Below are 23,976 nucleotides of genomic sequence, written 5' to 3'. Positions count from 1 at the left end.
CAGGTAGGTAAGCAGCGTGGATCAGGAGGATACGATGGTTGTGCCTCTAAGGAAAGACCTGAGGCAAAGAAGAAACAAAAACTGGAGCATGAACCTGAGCCAGAGTGTGGAGAAGAAAAGTAGAACAAGAAGATGAAGCAGAAAGCTTTAAAGGAGATATAGATGGGGAATGCGGCATACAAGGCCTTCGAAACACTATCAATAATTAGTCACAATCACGAAAATTGATGATGAAGATATCTCTTTATCACAAATCGTACTGCTGTTTATCTGGAGATGACAAAGGTATAGTCTTTATGTGTATGTGTAGTTTTTATGAATAATAGTCTACAGTTTGTATGATTTGCTTGGTACTTGGTTGAGTATAAATGTGATCATGTTTGATTCAGTATTATGAGTGCATTAATGTATTAGTCCCGAATGATTGAAGAAGGAGGACAAGTTCATCGAGCTTGATTGTGTATATTTTCCAAGGGATACAACAGAAAAGGAGCATGAGTGACAATGCAATGGAGACATACCAAGAGGGTGTCTAACATGATCCTAAAAATCAGGAGTCTCTCGACGGTCTTAGAAGTTATGCTACATGTGTAAAGGTGTGAAGAAATTATTCACTATGTAATCTTAGTAGCTATATAACGTGTTCCAGAAAAATCGTAAACGACGATCACTTCTCCGTAACGTCTCAACGTTGCATTTAGATGATGCCTCTGTTCTTATTTCTTGCCTTTTTCAAATACAGTAATAAGTATGTTTTCTGCAATCTAGATAAAATCTCACTCAGCCTCCGAAGCTACAGCAGAAGCGAGTTCAACCACCCAAGGAAGAACTCCAGCGCCCCAATTGAGTCCGGAAGAGGCTGGACGAAGAGCAAGGACCCAGCTTTCCCACGGTGAATCTGAAGGAAACGGTGCAAGGGGAAAAAAAGGTTAAGAGAGATGAAAAAACAGAAGGTGAAGCTGAACATGAAATTTGCAAAGAAAATGGGACCGAAGATCTTACATGAGTTAGAAGAAGGAAGGTTATGAGGGTATCTGCGAAACGCTATCAGCTTTGCCTTCTACTGCTCATCATGATGCCTAGGTACTAATCTCATGGTAAAGTTTATGTCTTTTGGTTTCCTGATGATTTGTCTTATAAACTTTTATGCAAGTAGTATTAGAAATAAAAAGGAAACAATATCATTAATACTAAAGTTCATGATATGGATCTGGTGGCCTTGAAGTGTTCAAGTGTATGCCTGCATGATTCTCAGATTTATAACAACCTCTGAGCTTTTTGGTCTTTCAGGAGAAAGTTCAATTTTTGCTGTTTGGCCTTGCATGGAAATGGATGTTCTTGAATTTCTAGGTTTTCTCTCTCTGTCTTTCTTTGTTTTGTAGATTGAGTGTGAGCCAGCATATTTGATGCCTGACTATGGATTGAAAACTTTTAACTAATAAACAGCGATGAGCATCTAGATCTTATTCACGACTAAAGTCATCGAGAGAATTGGTAACTTTTTTAGTTAAATTTGCTACTAAATGGTGATATAAAGATTATTTCAGGGTCGAAATTAGGATATTATTTTCTGTAACCTTCCACCATCTTGACAGTTTTATGCGTTTCAGCTAGACTTACAATTCATCGTGTACGTAGATGGCTCGAGGAGTGGCTGTTAAGTCAAGTGAGTGTTTTTTGTAATTGATTGACCTAAACCAGTTGATGATACGAACATTGATATCTCCACGCTTGAGAAGTTTCTTCAGGAACAAAATCAATATCGGCAGCAAACCTGGAGCTCTTAGTGACACCGTAATGGAACGCGAAAGATCACCGTTAACCTCACCACCGATTCCAACTTCTACAAACGGTACATCACGACTTTCATTTCGAGTTAATTCAAGTATCAGACCAGAAATATTTGAGAAAGTAAAATCTATGTGATTGCGTTGAACAAAAACAGGGATCGGTACGACCTAAGATACTTAAACATGTACGAGCTAAATATTTAAACCTACATAATGAGTTTCCTTTCTTAGTTTTCTTGCAGTGATCAGGAACAAGTGCTTAACGTTCTTCCTCTGTTTACTTAAAAGAAGAAGCCGGATCTGTTTGAGAAGTTGCAGAAGAAAAAAAAATGTTTTCCATGATGCATAAAGAGAGAAGAGAAGCAACTACTGGCTTACCAGTCTCCATGTATTGTCACAAGAACTATAAAATTGGCGCAGCCTAGGACGCTTGCTTGGTGCCGTAAGCGGATGTTAGTCTCAGGTTCCGGCCCTGTAGGGATTGATATGTAACCAGTTGGGTAGACATTTTAGAGTTACGGCAGAAATTTAGGCAAGCAGTTGAAGAGCTGCTCTACATCTTTGGCTCAGCGTTTGTCATGGAGAATGAAAACTCAGGTTGTTTAGTTGGATGTGATGAGTCTCTGATTGCTTCAGTCTTATGTTGAGATGATGCATTTTACTTTACTTTAAATGTTATCTTTGGCTGATTGAATAAAGCATATAAAAATATCATATAACATTAATTTTTGGATTCACGCAAAAATGTAATAGAAAACTTATGGATTTCCAGAAAAATATTCACTGGGCGCATGATGTAACACCAATTTGTCCTCCCCATTCTTATTACTGTTAACCTAGCTCTAGATTTGGCTGAATTATATGTGATGCATGTGATTACAATGCATTTTTAAGTTGCATGCAGCAGTTTGATTTTCCATGACTTTAGTTCGTACACTTTCTTTATCTTTATTGGCATACATGCTATTCATTTTGATCTTTTTTTTCTTAAAACATTAGGATCATTTTTGACAAAGGAATTCATTTTGATCGTATAGATTGTAATTACAATATGACAAGAGAACAAAAAATCAGTAATTTCGACCACGGCGGCACTAAATCTTTGATATCATATTAATTTCTTTATAATATTTTGAGAACGACAATTGTAGATTTCTACCCCATTACCTTAATATTATATCTACTCCATTACCTTAATATTATTGCCACCAACACTAGCCCGGATTTGATTGACTACTTTTGAAGTGACCTTAAAGTGTTGTTATTGTACTGAATATATATATACAGTATATGTGCCTCTTCTTCGGTAGATTAAAGATATCAGCAGAGTTGACCTTTTACCAATTAACTCTTTCGGAACCAGATTAAACGATAAGAATCGAAATCATTTTTAAAACTATTAAAGTCCAAATATTTTCCTTTTGTAGCAGAAGTAAATATGTGTTGTGAAGAGTAAAAGAGTTTTTTTTTGCTAAAGCAGAGTTAAAAATTTTACCACACCAATAATAATAAAATAGGTTTCTTACGTTAAGATTAACAAATCGAAGGTAAAAATGTATTATCTTTTACCACATTACTAGATTATATTCACTGATTATGAAATGTGTTACAGTTTGTTATATGGCGTTGGAACATCTATTAATGTCGCAACAAAATTTGAACCAATAATATGTTACTAATATATTGTACGAAAATCTTGATATAAAAAGAAGATTAGAGGGGGAGAGAAAATGGTCACTGCCTATAAATAAAAATTGGTTAATAACCTGAAAATGACAACTAAAACTTTCATCTGATTTCAAATAATAATGCAAAATAAACGATAAGACATTTTGCTATCATATATCATTGTTGATATTATGTGTAAAAATTATATACAATATAATAAAAAAAATCAAATTTTCTAAATTTATAAAACTACTTATGTATCAAAGTAATTAAATAATATTAGAACAACCGGCGCGTAGCGCCGGAAAAATCTCTAGTTATCCATAACACTTTCAAATGTAGAGTGGGAGACAAGAAAAATAATTGTTACGGAGAACAACATTAAACCAACAAAGGCGACTTTGATTGATTCTCCGATTTTCCTTTACTTTCTTTGAAGAAACGAGACACATTGTATGGAGTCTGTGCGAAATGCGTTTGGAGAAGAAATCCGCATTGTTGGTTCTGCTTTACATCTGTAGATCAGTAGATAGTTATTTTCTTGTTTTTCACGTTACCTTTGTTATCTTAAGATATGTATTCGTCAACTAGGCCTGGGCTTTTTCATATAAAGGCCCGTAAAACGTTTCTTCTTCAGAATAGCCCCATTTTGAATCTGTAATACTACACATCAATTTAGTTAACAATAAAGGTTTGGGTATTGTGTATATTGGACAATTGGTAATACAATATGATCAGTGTCACTTGTGTGTATTTGCAAGGTTTTCATGTGATTGAGACTATGCTAATCGTTGTATTAAATTTAAACAAAATAAGAATTTAATTAGCAGAAACTTATATGATGTTACTTTGCTCTAGGTTGTATAATGTATTTCGCGGAATTCAGACATCTTATTTTTGTAATGCAGGCCAGTGTGACTTTATATCACCTCATATTCTCTTTAGTGTCTTACTTTACAAACAACAGAAATAATGTCATACTTTATAATCAATCCTTTTACATTATGCAAGGAATTAGTGACATAAAGTTAAGTTTTGCAAAATAAACATATAATGTCATTTGATATGAAAATAATGAAATTTATTTATACTAGAAAGGAGAGAGTAATTAGTTTGTCAACTACTATTACTTTTATAAAGATAGACAAAAAAAATTGTATTACGAACAAAATAATGAATCAAATTCCATAAAAATGATTTTAAAAATTAATTTATCAACGGAAAAATGAATTTATCTATATTTTAGAAAAACGTAACACAAAAAAGAACAAAATATCGGGTTTACATTTTCCTTCACGTTTTAGCTAAGACATACACCTGAATTTTCGAGATATCGACCGATTATAGTACGTACAATTGCAAATGTGAAATAGCAAGTACTCATAAAATTAATATGATGATAATTAAGAAATGAGCATTTTTAATTTTAAGCTTTTTAGTACATGTACTAAATTAGTGAAAAGAATAAATAGTCAAAGAGATTCTAAAAGCCAAATAGAAAGGGACAAACATGCAAGCCCCTTCGCCGCATATTACGTGGAGCTTCACACATTGGCTTCTCTGTCTCTCATAAAACACCCAAATTCGAGACCTCTTTTTCCTACATTTTATTCTGACTTAAAAAAAATACGACTTCGTATTGACTAGACTACAATCAAGTGGCAATAAAAATGGAAGAATTTCGAAAACTCCAAGTCTTACACAAGAAAATGAATACATAGAACTTGTTTACTCGCTCTTTTTAAGAAAACAGTACTAAGATCAATTCTTATTTCCATGATACAGCCCATAGTATTAGCATTTCTCACATAGTATTAGCATTTCTAGCTAAAAGTTACAATTTTCCAATAAAATATAATAAATATTTATTGAATAAACAGAAAAGTTACAGTATCACTTGCGTTTTAAAGAAACATGATCAGTTGCGTTTTCAACTTAACTACAGAATTTCTTTCTTTTTCTAAAATCTTAACTACAAATACGACTCTGTAAAAAAATTTCTTTCACATGATGACTATACAAAAATTTAGAATGAAGTACATGAGCTCAAAAGATTTAAGTCCATAAAACGAAAAGATATAATTAAGCCTTTATGATGTATACTATAGCAGTTCAATTTTTTTTGTAGGTTCATATATTGTCCGTCGTCGGCCTAATTTTACTTTTTTTTTTTGAACTTTAGTTTTACATTTTGTTGGGGATTGGATGCTAAATTAGGAATGTTTATTACTTTATCTACGATCTACATGAATATAACATATGCATAAAATATTTCTTGCATGTTTTTCGTCAAAAAAAAAAATATTTCTTGCATGAATATGATCACTCGTGGATTTCGCTTAACTAGACCGTACTATTTTTAAAATATGTTTCCGTAAGTTTTTAGCAGGTCACGTGGATTTCAGTTTTACCTTTTTCCATGAAGCTTTAAGTTTGAACATTGCAATATATTACAAGTTGTCTTTTTTATTTAATAAGAACTGGTACAAATGTAATAAATATATATTTAGCAAACAAAAAAATGTAATAAATATATTGCAAAAGAATAATACCAACCGCTACCGTCCAGACTAATTCTTTTTTATTTTAAGTTTTTTCTATCCATTTGTGACCGTAAAAAACAATCTCAGATCTCTCGTGTTGTTAACTTTGCATCTTGTCCGTGAATCCCAATGGTAATTAAAACCTTTGTCTTTTCACCTTAATAATACGTACCTATAGATATTTTGAAAAGAAAATCATACAACTAAATGCAACCATACTGTCCAGATTTAAACAAAAAAAAATGGAGAGTTGATAAAAAAAATGGAGAGTTGATCAAAAAACAAAAAAAATGGAGAAAGCCATACTGTCTAGACTCTAGGTGACTTTATTTTTGGTTTAAACTTTAAACAAATTTGACCGTAGTAGTGCATAGGTTGGGGAAAAAGAAAAGCTCTGGATTGGCCTGTCGTAAACGCATTAGCCGTCAACACCAGAATTCCTGCTAAGAGGTCAACTGATCTAACGGCTGTTAAAGCATCTCACCATGCACAGTACTGCATTTTGCTTCCCAAACTTTCTTGCCGTGGTTTATTGTAAAATGTTGTTATAGATAAGAGCAAAACTAATATTGTAACATATATGAAGATTTTCCCGGGGGCATGCCAGGGCCGTGCCTGACTTTTTTGGGCTCCCAAGCACAAAATATATTTTTGACCCTTTAATTACTTATAATGGAAAAACATTAAAATTTATGGGGTAAAAAATCGAACCCTCAACTCTTTGTAAGAAAAAATTAAACAAAAACCAGTAGAACTAACTAGACTTTGTTAAAAAAATTAGCCCTTAAAATACTTATACACATCAGGGCTCCAAGCATGTCCTTGATCAGCCTATAGTCAGGCACGGCCTGAGGTATGCAATCGAAACTATTTAAATTAAGAGTATGATCTGTTCTGAATACTAATATATATATATATAATTTCCCGGTTTGGTGAAGATTTTAAGAATGTACAAAACATATTAAACTAAACAAACATTCTGTCATACCAAAAATATATGTTCTTTTTTCTTAAAAAAAATATATATGTTCTCTCTCTCACTCAGTCTCTCTCATATATGTATAACAGCTTGGATCAGATTAAAACTTTAATTCAACGATATTTACAATTAATCTGATTCGCTGCAAATGCATGTGTCATCAGACGTGACGAGTACCAAGAAGAAATTGATCAGAACTTTCAATTTAAAATCAGGACCTGTCCCAAACAAGCAAAAAAATATTAGGGTTTATACTCTTCCGCTTCTTATATGCGGAATCATAGTGCAGAAAAAAACAATAGACATTTCTAATAAAACATCAACATTGACACGGTCAATGTATATATCAGAAAATATATGTAGATCAGTGAATTAAATCTCCAAAATACCCCCGTTTTCCCCTTAGGTTAACGAGAAAAACGTGGGTATTTTGGATAAAAACACTTATTGATTGATTACGGCTCAAGAAAATAAAACATAAATGAAGAAAAATTTAAGAAACTGCGTCGACTAGTTATGGAGAGGATCTGGACAACTTGGTACCGTTCTTTTAGTGTCACTGGTCCCTTTTCCGACATAAGAATTCACCGGAGGGAACTTTCCGGCGCCAAAGTACTTCTTCATTAGATTTTCTTGGTTATTAGCCGGTGCAGGAGAGGTAGCCTTCGTCGGTGCTTCTGGATATACCCGAGTTGCCCCTATAAGGGAAGTTACAAAAGAGAGATAGAGTAGATAAGAAAGCAAGATCACCATTAGCAGAGAGGAGCTTCTCCATTCTCGAACATGAGTCATATCCCAACCCTAAACCCTAACATAAAGCTTTTCTTCTTGATTAAACCCTAACCATCTATTTCTCTTTCCTCTCCTCTCAGGGTTAGATCTATCTTCGATCTATAAATATTTCTGAAATTGAGAGAGAGAAAGAAAGACACTGATGTTTTGTCTTGTGAGAAGAAGAGTGGCTTTCATGCAAATTATGAATGGCCCACGTGAATGGGTACATATAAATACAAGACAAGATCTGAAAATTTCTTAGCTTAGATATTTTTTAGTTTTTTCTTTAGACAGATTTTTTGAAGTTTTATTAATAGTACATATGACATATCTAATTATGATAAATAGTTATATAGTACGATTATTGGTGTCTAGTCTTTTATGTATAATTGTGCATATATTTTTAAGAATGACCACATATACTAAAATAATAGTATAACATAGTATTTTCTCTTGTTAAGGAATTGTCAAGAATTTCATACAACAATTTATAATTAGCTTGTAAATGTAATATATTATAAATTTATATAAAATTAATATATAATACATAAATTTATCATAAATGTATTATAAATTTATGCATTATAAATTTATGAACTTTTTAATATATATTATATAATACATAAATAGTTTATAACTTATGATATTCTTTAGACCCGCGAGAAAACATACATTTCAGTAAACCAATTAATGCACCACCCACCAACGTACTTGCCTTTTATGGAATGCATTTCAAAAAGTTATCGTTCCAGAATTGCTTTATAGATGTAGACGTAGTCATGTAGAATAGGTTTACTTTTAGAACAACTGATGTAAAAGTTAAAGTGCTGCAGTTACAAAAACAGAAGTTAAAGTGCTATTTCTTTTTGTTTTTGGTTGTCAACCTCTGTATATATATACAGAACTGTATAATGGATATACACAAACTGTATAATGGATTTGAATGTGGATATGAAAAAGAAAAAAACTGTGTCATCATTCTTGACTTACGTGACTAAAACAGACCGGTAATGAACACGGCAGAGCTTTCGCTGTTATTTTTCAAAATATTATATATATATATATTGTTTCGACGTACAATAATGTAAATGTCTTGTCTCCAGAAATGAGGATAACGTGACGGAACAAAATGGTGAATAGGTTTGGTTTTGTTGTCCAATATATATAACACAAAATGTTAGTTTGGATATGTGAGATGAGTTTGAATAAAGGGTGTCGTTTTATTACTGCACTTTGCCGTTTTGTATTTGTTTCTTTTCCAGTTTTGCTCTTTACGTTCGTCTCTTCCTCTTGCCTTCTTCCTCTTCGTGTCAGAAATAAAAGATGAAGATCCCATCATGATTACTATCATGCGACTGATCCAAAGTGTTTCATTTTTTCTTATTTAAAAATTCTGTAATTAAGCATATAATTAATCCATTATATAAATTTTAGTAAACTAACATTTTGCGTAAATATCGATTCTTAAATTGAAACTATGCCGAAAGTTCTAATAATCTGCAACAACAAAAGAACAGCCACCCATTTTGTTTTCATCTTTGGAATCAGTATTCCTTATAAAATGGTTTACTAGACTCTGCATGCCTGATCATTTATATAATTATATACCAGATGTATATACACTGATACAACTCAAATGGCGTACTGCCAGTGAATAAATTAACTTCTGCTAATATAAAAGTTAAGTCCTATTCGGCTTTATTATTGGTATTTTTTTTTTCTTAAGGTGCCTAACTGTAATACTTTCATAATGTTTTTTAAACATATATATCTTGCATTATGAAAAGAGAGTATTTGTTATCATCTTTTTCTTTTGGACTACAACAGGCAAGTACAAGTGGACTTGTAGATGAGTTATTTTTTCTTAAAATCTCAGGGTGGGTTTGTATATATCTCAAATGAGGGATAGAGTAATTGGGTGTTAGTTCTGTCCAAGTGGTCGAGCTCAGGTTTGGTTTTCACTGACCCGGCCAGTCCAAGCCAGGAAGTGATCCAAGCGGTTCGAGCGATGGCCCTTCGGGTCTCATGGTTCTTAAAGTGGAACACGTGAGGCTGGTTTCATATAGCAGAGAATACTTCATACCGATAATAATGGTATCTCTAACAATGACACCAAATTTAGCGTTTTGGTGTCATACTTTTTTTTATTACCTCTAACAGTAACACCAAATTTTACACAAAAATTAATATTATATATTATTTAATTTTTATATTTTAATAGTTTTTATTATTTTATTATTTATAATTGATTAATAATTATTTTAGCAAAGTTAGATATTGTGCTTGTTAAATTTTTGTAGTTTTATGATATCTAATGATTTTGATGAGGGTTAGATTCATAATTGAGCTTATTATGATAATTCTAGCTTGCATTTAGGTGTATATATTGCATACATTTGTCCATTTGCATATTCTAGGGTCTGGATTGCACAAATGAGAAGTTTGGGGCTAAACCGTGGGTTATTCTTGCAATTTACAAAGTTTGGGGCCAAGTATGAAGTTATCCAAAGTTCAGGGACCGAGGTTGCAGTTTTGGAATACTCGCTGGGTTAGATTGTAAAATCAGAAGTCCAGGGGTCAATTCATGAGGTCATTTCTGTACATTCCAAAGTATTGGGCCGATTTGTAAGCAACCAACAGTTGAGGGACCTGTTTTGAAAATAATGAAGAAGCCACCATTGGAGAGAAGCGAGCTTTCTCTCGGTCGATCCGGAGCCGACGGCGAGGCTCGATCGCGACGACGGAGCTGAGCACGTGACGACGGAGCTCAGCACGCAACCATGAGCTGAGAGCACGACTCGTGGGGGCTTGAGACGAGACGCGACGAAGAACTGCGACCACCGGTGGAAGAGACCTCACGTTAACGGCGTCCAGTCTCAGAGGAATCACCGCGTGGAACGAGCGGAGTGCGATGGTGAGGCGAGAGATCCATGGATGTGGTTTGCTCACGAGTCGAGCCACTGATGGAAGAGACCGCGGGTTCACGACACGGCTTGGACGAGGCCAGGAAGACGCATCGACGATCTCACGCGGGTTCAGTGACGCGGGTGTATAGTATATGCCTATTAAGGTTATATTTGTCAATATGTAATAGCTAGGTTAACTATGTATCACTATAAATATTGTACGTAAGTTATCTAATGAATTCATTCAGCCTACAATATTATATGGTATCAGAGCTCATCCCTAGGGATCTGAAATTTTAAGCCGCCACCCCCTTTTTCAAAACTTCTTCTTCCCCAACCGCCATTCATGTCGCATTCACCGGCTTCCTCCACTGAAACCATTGTGGTCTCTGAAACAAAGACTCTTCTCAACGTCAACATGACAAACGTCACCAAGCTTACGGCTTCAAACTTCCTGATGTGGTCTCGCCAAGTCTCAGCCTTGCTTGATGGCTATGATCTTGCGGGCTATCTTGATGGCTCTGTCATCATCCCACCAGAAACCATCACCACCGATGGTGTTCTCACAGCAAATCCGGCGTATACGATCTGGAAACGTCAGGACAAGCTCGTTTACAGCGCTTTACTTGGCGCCATCACCGTATCGATTCAACCGATACTCTCCACCACGACCACTTCCGCGCAGATTTGGGAAATACTGTCGGCTACGTATGCGAAGCCCAGAGAGGACACGTCAAACAACTCCGGGAGCAGATCAAACATTGGGAGAAAGGTACCAAAACCATTGATGAGTATGTACAAGGTTTTACTACCCGATTTGATCAAGTTGCTTTACTGGGAAAGCCTTACGATTTGGAGGATCAAATTGAACATATCTTGGAGGGCTTAACCGAGGAGTACAAGCAGCTTGTAGATCAAATCGAAAGTCGTGACTCCACTCCCACCGTTGCTGAACTTCACGAGAAGCTTCTCAACTATGAAGCCAAACTCCAAAGCAAGACCACTCCCACCGTACCGATCACAGCTAATGCTGCCTCGCACCGCTCATCCTCTGGCCACAGCAACAACCGCAACAACTACAATGGCAACCGCAACAACAACAACCGCAACACTCAGTCGTGGCAAGCTAACAGTAGTTTTCCTCGCTCCGATCAGCCATCTCGTGGCTATCAAGGCCGTTGCCAGATTTGTGGGGTTCACGGCCACAGTGCACGTCGATGTCCCCAACTACAGAGCTCGCAAAGTCAGTTCACCTCCACTACGCGCAACTCCTCTCCTCAGCCTCCCTTCTGGCAGCCGAGAGCTAACTTTGTCGCTGCTCAACAATACAATCCAAATAATTGGATCTTGGACAGTGGAGCCACGCACCATCTCACCACTGACCTCAACAACTTAGCGCTGCATCAGCCCTATACCGGAGGTGAAGAGGTCACTATTGCAGACGGCTCCTGTCTCCCCATCTTGCATACTGGTTCTACTTATCTTAAAACGCCCTCAAATTCTTTCACCTTGAATGATGTTTTATATGTTCCTAATTTACACAAGAACCTTATCTCTGTTTACCGCTTATGCAATACTAATAATGTGTCCGTTGAATTCTTTCCTGCACACTTTCAGGTGAAGGATCTCAGCACGGGGGACAGATTACTCCAAGGCAGAACTAGAGATGAGTTGTACGAGTGGCCGGTTACAAACCAAAACATCATTTCCCTCTTTGCTTCACCATCACCAAAAACAACCTACTCTTCTTGGCACTCAAGATTGGGCCACCCTTCTTTACCTATTTTGCAAACTCTTGTTTCTAAGTTTTCTTTGCCTTTGTCTTCTTCAGAAAAACAAAACCCATGTTCTCATTGTTTCATTAATAAAAGTCATAAACTTCCATTTTATACAAACTCTATCACATCCACACACCCGCTTCAGTACATTTATACAGACGTGTGGAGCTCACCTATCATATCCGTCGATCAGTACAAGTATTACTTGGTCTTGGTCGACCACTATACACGTTATACCTGGTGTTATCCGCTGAAGCAAAAGTCACAGGTCCGAGAAACTTTCATTGCGTTCAAAGCCTTGGTTGAGGTTCACTTCGCCAGCAAGATAAGAAATCTCTTCTCCGATAATGGTGGCGAGTTCGTGGCGCTCAGGAGCTTTCTCTCCGAACATGGCATCTCCCACTTCACGTCACCGCCTCATACACCCGAACACAACGGGATCGCCGAGCGCAAGCATCGCCATATCATTGAAACAGGACTAACTCTTCTGCATCAAGCATCACTCCCAACCAAATATTGGACCTATGCTTTTGCTGCTGCGGTATATCTCATCAACCGCTTACCCTCTCAAGTTACAGATGCGATCTCACCGTACGCCAAGCTCTTTGGACGACCTCCTAACTACTTGAAGCTGCGAGTCTTCGGGTGTCTTTGTTTTCCGTGGCTCCGACCGTATACTACTCACAAGCTTCAAACTCGGTCACTGCCGTGTATCTTCATGGGGTATTCACTCACACAGAGTGCCTACATGTGTCTTCATCTCCCTACTGGCCGGCTTTATGTCTCGCGCCACGTTCAGTTTGTGGAGAATCAGTTTCCTTACGCTGCTCCTAAATCTTCCCCAGCTCCTGCAGCAGAACCGTCTCAACCGTCATTCTCACCACCCACCTTGGTTCCTCTCGACCCGACACCACTCGTACAACCCACCTCTCTGCCTCCCCCGAGCGGAAGTCCTCACCTGCAACATCAACAAGCTCCGTTGCCCACTGGTTCTGTCCCTGCAGAGTCGGGTAACGAGCCTGGTGCGGGAACTGATTCAATGGCTACATCATCAAGTACTTCTCCGCGGTCTTCAGCAGGTAATTCTTCAAACCCTGTTCCTGAAACCCAGCCCGTAAACACTACCGCTACTACCTCCACCATTCCTGAAACCACCTCTGTTGAACCCACTAAAACTCTCGATAACCACCATCCCATGCAAACCCGAGCCAAAAACAAGATCACCAAACCTACCCAAAAGCTTACCCTTATAGCCACTACTTCACCACTCAAACCTACCATTCCTACGACCCTGAACCAGGCTATGCGAGATGAAAACTGGAGGCGCTCAATGAGTGCCGAGTATGATGCTCAAATTGCTAATAAAACATTTGAACTTGTTCCCCGCGAACAAAATCAACATGTTATTGATACGAGATGGGTTCACACTGTTAAATTTTTGCCTAGTGGTGATGTTGACAGGTACAAATCTCGCTGGGTTGCTCGAGGATATACGCAAGAGTATGGCATTGACTATGCGGAGACGTTTAGCCCGGTGGTCAAGTCTATCACAATTCGTCTGGTCCTCCATCTTGCGGTCACTCGGTCTTGGCAAATCAAACAGCTCGATGTCAACAATGCCTTTCTACAGGGAACACTCTCAGACGAGGTCTATGTCACGCAACCTCCGGGTTTTGTGGATCCAGATCGTCCTCATCATGTGTGTCGTCTGCGGAAGGCTCTCTATGGTCTCAAACAAGCCCCCCGGGCTTGGTACCAAGAGCTCAAGACGTTCCTACGTCAGATGGGATGCACTAACTCTACGGCCGACACATCGGTGTTCATCTACATAGATGGAACCAACATCATCTACATTCTTGTCTACGTTGATGATATTATCGTCACCGGTAGTAGTTCCCAGCTCGTCTCTGCTTGCATACATGTTCTGTCCCAGCGCTTTTCCTTGAAGAAACCGACGGACTTGACCTACTTCTTAGGCCTTGAGGTCACACGCACGTCAAATGGACTTCACATAATGCAACGGAAGTACATTATTGACCTGCTCGCCAAAGTGAATATGCAGGAGGCTCAGCATGTTTCCACGCCTCTCGCAACCTCTCCGAAGCTCTCGCTTACCTCTGGTCAAGTGCTTGACAATCCTAAGGAGTATCGCATGGTGATCGGTAGTCTGCAATACTTGGCTTTTACACGACCAGACATCGCCTACAGTGTTAACCGTCTCTCCCAGTTCATGCACCGTCCCACGGATGAACACTGGAAGGCCGCAAAACGCATTCTCCGATATCTTGCTGGTACTCTCTCATATGGTATCTACATACGGAAACACTCGCCTCACACATTGCATGCGTATTCGGATGCGGATTGGGCTGGAGATAGCGACGACTATGTCTCCACCAATGCATTCATTGTCTATATGGGGTCTACGCCGATAGCATGGTCTTCACGCAAGCAGACTGGAGTGGCGCGTTCGTCCACCGAAGCGGAGTATCGATCGGTGGCCAACACCGCCGCAGAGCTGAGTTGGGTTTGTTCTCTTCTTACTGAGCTTGGAGTTACTCTCACCAACACTCCGACTATATATTGTGATAATGTGGGAGCGACGTATCTTAGCGCCAACCCTGTGTTCCACTCCAGGATGAAACATCTAGCCCTTGATTTCCATTTTGTTCGTGGCAATGTTCAGTCTGGCGCTCTCCGAGTTCAGCATGTCTCCACTAAAGATCAACTTGCCGATGCCCTTACGAAGCCGTTAGCACGAGCAAGATTCAAAGAACTAATGGACAAGATTAGTGTGAGCAAACTCCCTCCATCTTGAGGGAGAGTGTAGAGTATATGCCTATTAAGGTTATATTTGTCAATATGTAATAGCTAGGTTAACTATGTATCACTATAAATATTGTACGTAAGTTATCTAATGAATTCATTCAGCCTACAATATTATAGCGGGATCGCATACCCGCATAGGAAGAGGAGAAGCTGACGTTCTGACGCGGGATGAGGCCATGCGGAGACGCCTACCCGCTCGTATGAAGAAAGAAGCTCGACGACCATCTGACGCGGGTGGTGTGACGCGGGGTGTGCCCAGTCGTTTCAACCCGAGTCGATATTTATCCTTAGTCGAATTTTAATGCTTTTAAGGGCTTTTTAGACTTTTTAATGGAAACCATTAGATTTACCAAGAACATATAAATACCTTTGTAATCCTAAAGTTAAAATCAGATTTTATTTTCTATCTACTCACAAAGAACTTTGAGTTTAAAGATCTAATCTTGATCATTATCTTTAGTGATTGCTTAGATTATATTGATCACTAATCATGATTAACACCAAATCATTATTGATTCTTGGGTTTATCATGATAATTAGTGAGTAGTCATCTTTGGATTCATGGATTAGAGAGATTAAGGGTGATTAAGCTAGATCTAAGGTGTTTAGGTATAGATCAATCTTGTTCCTTGCTAGTAGAGTGATTTTAATGCAACTCTAGAGTTGACCTCTCTAAAGTTGAGCTAGGCATTTCATACCCGGAAGGTGTTCGATGAAATGCTTGAACCAACTCTCCTTAGCTTTTAACATTCTTTACCAAAGGGATTTGTTGTTAAAAGTGTTAAGATGCTAGTAGACTTGAGATTAATGATTACTTAGATAACATTCAACCAAAGGAATTTGATGCTTGAGTTATCTAGGTAAATGAGCATTCATCTAGGGATAGAGTTTGCTTAGGATTGTGTCTATGTCTAAGGTAGATATAAATTGGTTGAAAGTTGACACTTTTAGGTTGAATCTTGATCACCCAAGATCAATTCCCATAGCCCATGAGTTCTCCCATCTTATAAGAAAGAAAGCTTTGTCTTTTATTGCATTTTAGGTAGAAATCTAGTTTAAAATCATCTCAAAAACTGGTAGCATTTAGATTAATCATGGTTTTGCATTCCCTTTGCATCATAATCACTTAGAACTGGTTTGACATCCTTTATACTACAACATTTGATTAGGAGCCTTGAAACTCCTATCATCATTTTATCATTTATATAAAATAGAATATGAAGTAAATGATGATATTCATTTAGTGATTTATTAACTGAAAAATATATATTAAAAATAATTTTAAAATACAAATAATACAATATATTTATGTTTCGTTACAAATTTGAACTAATTAATAATAATAATAATAGTTAAACTATATTATTAAATAAAATATAATAAAATATGTATTTTAAGAATTTGGTGTGATGAACACATTACAACAAATTGATGGAGTTATGTCAATTTTGGTATCTTATTAAAGATGAAATTATACCAAATTTGATATTTTGGTGTTGGTTCTGTCCAAGTGGTCGAGCTCAGGCTTGGTTTTCACTGAATCGGTTGGGTTCAAATATGATCTTTGTCTTGTGAACACAGAATTGGGTTCGAATAAGTCGGATATTTTTATAAATGCAACTGTGATATATGGTTTCACTAGCCCACTGATTTTCCATACAGAATTATCAATTGTGACTAAAATAAATTAAAATGGAAAATAAGACTTATGAATACGTTTTTTTTTTTTGGATCAAATGCATACGTTCTTCATCTTTGATTAAGTCCCTTAGAATCAATTTGAACCATGTAGATTTTTACAAGAGATTCTTTCAAGTTCCAAGTGACTATTGGTACTAATTTAGTTTTGATGATGGGCCAAGTTCCAAACATGGTTCTCTTTGCACTGTGTCTCCTCCATAGCTAATGAGCACATTGATTGGTTATCTCATAAATGAAAAAGGCTACTAGCTAATGGACTAGGCCTTGTAGAACATATTTTAATTCTCTTGTAACTCAATTATATAATTTTGATCAACAAAAACACATGTTGTTTATTAGTATTACTAGTGATATGCCCGCGCTACGCGCGGGTTGTATGTTAATTGTGTAGCCAAATGTTCGATGTTAATACTAGTGATATTAGAAGTGTGGTGCTGAAATGGTGGCTAGTTTTGATGTTTACTTTAGAAGTACTTATTGGTTAGCTTTTATTTACGCACGGGTCAATTATTTATGGAGTCATTCTTGGGTTCACCCCCTAGGGTGAACCTCTAGATTCACCAATCAATAGGATTTCATTATTTCAAATTCGATATCTTTTAAAAAAGGAAACAAAATATTCTCAAATTATATTATGTTTTTAAAATAAAAAAGTAAAAAAAGATAATAGTTACAGAAAAAAGAATTAAAAAAAATATTTTTAATGTTGTCAACAAAACACTAAACCCTAATCCCTAAACCCTAAATCCTAAACCCTAAATCCCTGGGTAAATCCTAAACCCTTGGGTAAACCCTAAACCCTTGGGTAAATCCTAAATCCTTGGATAAATCCTAAACTCTAAATAAAAAACGACTAAAACCCTAAACCCTAAACGCTTGAATGTTTTAGTGTATAGTGATTTTGATTTAGAGTTAAGGATTTATCCTAGAGTTTAGGATTTATCCTAGAGTTTAGGGTTTATCCAAGGATTTAGGGTTTAGGATTAAAGATTTAAGGATTAGAATTTAGGGTTTAATGTTATACTGACAACGTAAAATATTTTTTTTTGTATTTTTTTTTTTTTTACCTTTTAATTTTAAAAACGTAATATAATTTGACAATATTTTATTTTCTTTTTTAAAAGATATCGAATATAAAATAAAACAATCTTAATTATGATTTGTGCATACATTGATTTGATTTGATTTATGAGGAAGTGGCAAATACATTGATTTGATTTAGCCATTTAGGGTAAATTATAATTATTTGAACTCCTACTGGTTTGTAAGTGGATTGTATTAATTATGATTTGTGCATAGTCTGATTTTTTAAGGAATATTAAATAGAAGGTGTTTATTAAAGGATTGCATTTGTTTGATATTTTTAAGGGAGAATTAGCAAAGTACTCATATTTGAAGTCCATATTAGATACTTACCAATGAGTTAACACAAAGGTAATTTTTCTTACTTTTGGTTTGACCATAATAGCCTTCTAAAGTTTTTTTCCTTCTTCACACTCTCTTTCTCTCATCTGACATTCTCTTTTCTTTTTCTTCCTTCGCAATTTTGTCTCCTCTGTTGACACTCTTTTTCTTCTTATCTCCACTTTTTTAATTTTTATAAAAAATATTTCTTCTATATTCTCCTATTTTCTGCTATTTGTATCCGTAAAAACACTTCATTTTCTCTTCTTCTTCATAATATAACATTGATGTTTAAATTTATTCAGTTTGATAGATAAATTGAAATTTCGACAATATTATTTATTAACTATTAATACCTCTGTTAACATGTACAAATATTTTTTAACAGCTAACACCTCTATTAACATCTCTGGTATATGTATTGTTAACGGCTAACACCTATGTTAGCAAGTGAGTTTCTTTAGTGCAGTGGCTATTATATTTCTATGAATCAGTTCAAAAAAAAACACCTATGTTAGCATCTATAATATGTTTTAATTGATACATCAAATATTAACAATGGACAAATAGCGATTATTGACTGTTGCCCGTGATCTTTACATGTTAACTTAAATTTTAGTAACTAACATATGTGTTACATGATAACAAATATATTAGATTAATAGCCAATATTGTATTATAAAGACTGTTATTATATTATTGATTTGTGTAACGCATTATAAATAACATTTATATTGATAATCAAATAAGAACCGATAAAACTGAAAATTCAAAGCCACATATAAAATAAATAATTAAAATTAAAATTGAATTGGAAATAGAATGATAGAGCTTTGTATAATAATTAGATATTAGAGTTAGAAACATCACATATGTTTTCAGAGAAAAAAGTCAGAAAAGAAAATGGCGAAAAGTAAGAGAGAGGATGTGAGAGAGAGAGAGAGAGCTAGTAAATAATAGGTAGGAGAGAGAAGATATAGCTGACACACCCACATGCATGTGTAGAAGGCTAAAATAGTCATGAAATTATTTATGTCAAATCAAGTGTAATTGGCTAATTAATATCTCCCATGTATGCATTTCTGCCAATTATCTCTATTTTAATATAGAAAATAAAAACTTTTAAAATAATCGCAATAAGATAAATATAATTAATATTCAATTTATTTTTTCATTAAAAGTATTTATTTTCACTGGTGATTAGCGTTTTTATTAATTGCTTAATTGTTTTTTTAATCATATACTTGTTTAACTACTAAAATGTGTGAAAATCTCAGTATTTCATCTTATTGTTAACATTTGTTCTATTTTAGTTTTGATAATAAGTAGGAATATCTGATACTTTAAGAGTGTCTGATAATTTAGCTTTCTTTTGGAAATATTCCTATAAGCCTTTCACATGACTGGTTCAAACGCAGCGGTTGCGGTTGCGGCTGCGGGCGTTTGCGGATGCGGGTGGTTGCGGTTTCTAGCGATTTTAAGAGATTTGTACGACTGGTTCTGCGGTTAAAAATTGGTGCGTTTGCGGGATAATTATGACTGGTTAACTACCAAATACAGCAGCGGTTAAATAATAAATTAACAATATTTACATTTTATATAATTATAAAAATATCAAAAATCATAATATTATAATAAATATGTAAATTATATTTTCAAAGTTATAGTTTTAAATTTTTAAAATTATAGAAAATATTTTTATTTTAAAATTTTATAATACTAATTAAAATATAATAGATATATTTTAGTATTTTTATAATTCCATTTTAAAAAATTTATTGAATATTTTTATTTTTGTATTTATATGGTTTTTAAAGAAAAAGAAAAAAAAAATTATCCTCCCGCAACCGCCCGCAACCGCAAACGCTAGCTGGAACCAGCTTTTGATTTTAAGAGGTTCGGAGCGGTTTGAAGCGATTTGTAACGGTTTGGATGATTGTTTTGAATCGCTGTCAACCGCTACCAACCGCAAAAGCTGCGTTTGCGGGTGGTAGCGGGGAAACCAATCAAGCTCATAGTGTGCTTCTACGTTCGGTGGATAAACATCTCGTCATTAGACATTTTACCTAATTAGAGATGCAAATGGATGGACTCTCAATGGTTTGACAGTCAAAATCAAAACACCAAGTAAACCTTGTCATCCCAATAAGATAAATGCATTTGCAAATCTGATTTTTACATTGCCTTTTTATAATTTTTTTATTATATATAACAATGTATTTTATATTATTATTATTAAATATATACTATTTTTATTTATTAATATTTCTATTTTGTTTCAGATAATTGTTTCACTGAGTTTTTAAATAAATAGCTTCACGCATAGACTTTATTTTCATTAAATACTTTATCAAACAATTCTTGGGGAAATTACTTGTTTAGCACTTTCATAGTACCACTTTTCATTTCTACCACCACTAAAGAGACATTTTCAAAAATACATTTTTCATTAAGTGACAAAAGACTCTTATGTCCTTGTTATTTATATATATAACAAATCATTTTTTAAATAAAAAATTAAAAAAAAGTAATTTTTTTTTATGTTTTCGAATTATACTTTTTCAAATTCGAACTTTTTTGAAATTTTTTTTTTCGAATTTTTTTTTTTTTTTTTTCAAATTTGTTTTTGAAAAACGAAAATTATGTTTGAAACTATTTTTTTAAAAAAAATTTATATATTTTTAAGTATTTATTTGTATATTTATTAGAATCCTAAATTTCACATTCCAAAAACTCTATCCCTCCCCTCAACTCTAAACCTAAGTCTAGATTAGTTAATCCTAAATATATAATTATCTTTTACCCTTCATTAAAAGTAAAGGTAAAAGTGGTTAGTGTAAACATGAAAAGTGGTACTATAAATGTGTTATTTGTGGCAATTTTCCAAACAAATTTTTAATTTTATGTGTAATATCTTGTTTATATCATGAAACAAATTCTTCATTTTTATGTTTATTGTTTTATTTTCTGTTTTTTAACTTTTTTGATTTTTTTTTGTTTAATCATCTATTGATTCTTGGCTGTAGTTTTACCCCACTATTTAATTTTAGTTAATTTGATTTTAGTGATTAAAATGAATCAAATCTGTCAAATTCACTGATTATCTTTTTCGTTGAACTTGTTTTTGATAAAACGTGTAAAAGCAATATCATAAAGGAATTATTTTTTATTATTATTATTCTTAGGAATGTTTCCTATATATTCTTAAAATTAAGTATTTGTTATATTATGTAGGATTTGGTATGTTTTTACTAAATGTATACTTTTATATTTCCTTTTTCAAATAAATTAATCTTTGAGTGTGGATTTTCATCATTTTTTAGTTTCTCTAAGTTTGAATTTAATGACCAGAAAATTATCCTTAAATTCACATTTGTTTTTATTTTTGTTGATTTGAGTAGTACAAACTATAGCTATTCTTAACAAATCCACACGTACGAAGAATATGTTAAAACAGATTTTGACAATTTTATATTTGAACGGACTCCTATTAATAGTACTAACCATGAAAAAAATTAGCCATGGGTAGAGTTAGCTACTCGAGATCATGAACTCTTATGGATATAGTCCTACCTTATTAATTTCAATAAATAAAAGATGACTCAATATGTTTATGTGTGATGAAGAGAGCAAAATGGTAATGCCAATATTAACGACTACATAAGCATGGACTCATCTTCTACTCAACTATGTATGGTTTAATGATAAACCGAAATTCAAGATATGAAGTGAAACATCACTGAAGGTTCCCTGATGTTTAGACATGAGCTCATTTTATTTTATTTTATTAAAAATAAGACTCCTCCGCTTCAAGCTTCTCATAGTCGGAGACGAAAGGACCTTCTCGCCTTCGTTGAATGACTCTGAAAAAAAACCAAGGATCACAACCAAAAACTACTCGAGGTATGAAATTTCCAACAACCAAAACCAAATGATCATATAGAAGCAATTTTACAGAAACTAAAAGGCAGTGATCTTCATATTTGAAAGCTAACCAAAATTCGCATCAACTTTCTCAAGAACATGACAAATTATAATTTAACATTTACACCCAAAAAAAAAACATGACAAATTATACACCTTGACCTAATTCATATTGTGTTTTGTTTCATAAAATATATAGCTTGGTTCAGTAACACCTGGATTGAAGATATGTCACTACATTATGGCATTCTCTTAGGAAATAATTTACAATGGTTAGAAACAAAATGCTTGTCCAGAAATGAGTGCTGAAGTTGCATTTAGAAATGAGTGCTGAAGTTGTCGTAGATAGTAACTTAACAACGTTACACTACAAATTTAACAAAAAGAAGTGCTGGTGGCGATTATCACCTTAGGCTTCACGCCCACCACCATTAACTTGGGGTGAAGTAGAATAACTTGCATGTCAAAAACACTGGGACACACCGTTGTAGATTTGCGTTGAAGTTTGGATGCAGGAGAAACTTAGAAATATTATAACCAAAACGAAAGGTTATGCAAACACTAAAGTGGTTCTGAAGCAGGGATTCTACTTGTCAATCCAGATGTTCACCATAATGCATTGAGCTCTCTAGGCATGGTCATTGAAAGTATTCATCCGGCTAAACTACCTTTATGATGTCTTCAAAGAAAAAGTAAAATTTAACTTTATTTTCTGGGGAACTTTTGCAAAGGTGTGTTACAAAAAAAAAATTCTCACAAAGGTGGGGAAATAGAAATTTAAAGAATCATCTGGAAACTCAGTATTAGTATTTGTCAATGACAACAGCTGTTATAGTTGCAGAACCTGAAGAGCTCCAGCGGTAGTGAAGTAGGTGATACGGTTAGTTCTATGAACTCTTGCTTCTCGTAACACGAAACCACTCCCTCTTTCAGTAGATGTTTAAAACTGTTAAGCCAATGGCACAGTGATAGATCATCGGAGGAGCGATGGCTGTCAAGAGGAGTAAACATGAACATCGTGGCAAAGCATATGAGAAGCATTGGATTCAAATCGAAAGACATGGGAGATGGAATATGAGGAGGCAAACCTTATCCTCAAGCAGGAACATGCCCCCATAAACTCGCCTCTTTGCTTCACGATGAGTGCCTCCGAGAAACGAAGAAGACTCACCAGTCACCACCACCGACTGAGGGCATCAACCAATCTTCAAATCAGAAAGAATGATATGGGCCTGTTTCCGTAAGGAAGAAAAAGGATTGAATTTGGTGAAGCAGTGAGATTTAGAGGAGTTATCATCCCTATTTTTAAGATAAATAATTAGGGCTTTACGATGGAGGTGGGGGAAGGGGTAGTAAAAGTTGATGTAGTGGGAGAGCTGAAGGAAAGGAGTTAATGGAGTAGGTAGACGACATAGTTTCAATGATTTTGATAAGCGTTACACAGTAGTGCTTGTTTCTTTGAATGATGATGAGAAGCGTTACACTAGTTCTGGTTTCCACGGTGAACAATAGGGGAACTGAGAAGGCTAAGACTGTCGACAAAGCTATGGGCCTTTTGGTGGGCTTCAAAGTTCTACGTACTCTGGTCAGAACTACTTAGACCATGATTATCGCCCATCTTTAATGGAGTTTCTAAACTAAATGACTCATTTAATTAAATCAAAAATATGTAAAAGCTTTATT

At 35.1% G+C, this 23,976-nt stretch overlaps 1 protein-coding gene across 1 annotated transcript; it reads right to left on the bottom strand.

Moving 5' to 3' along the window:
- Positions 1-6,971: 6,971 nt before the first annotated feature.
- On the bottom strand, positions 6,972-7,961 carry LOC125595213 (CLAVATA3/ESR (CLE)-related protein 27-like). The gene has a single exon (XM_048771108.1). It carries the CDS (start codon positions 7,770-7,772, stop codon positions 7,491-7,493), a length of 282 nt encoding a protein of 93 aa, XP_048627065.1. The 5' UTR covers positions 7,773-7,961; the 3' UTR covers positions 6,972-7,490.
- Between the last annotated feature and the right edge of the window lie 16,015 nt (positions 7,962-23,976).

The sequence above is a fragment of the Brassica napus genome, unplaced genomic scaffold (assembly GCF_020379485.1).
Source record: "Brassica napus cultivar Da-Ae unplaced genomic scaffold, Da-Ae ScsIHWf_1006;HRSCAF=1412, whole genome shotgun sequence".
NCBI classification, from domain to species: Eukaryota; Viridiplantae; Streptophyta; class Magnoliopsida; order Brassicales; family Brassicaceae; genus Brassica; species Brassica napus.
This window is presented reverse-complemented; position numbering and strand designations above follow the sequence as displayed.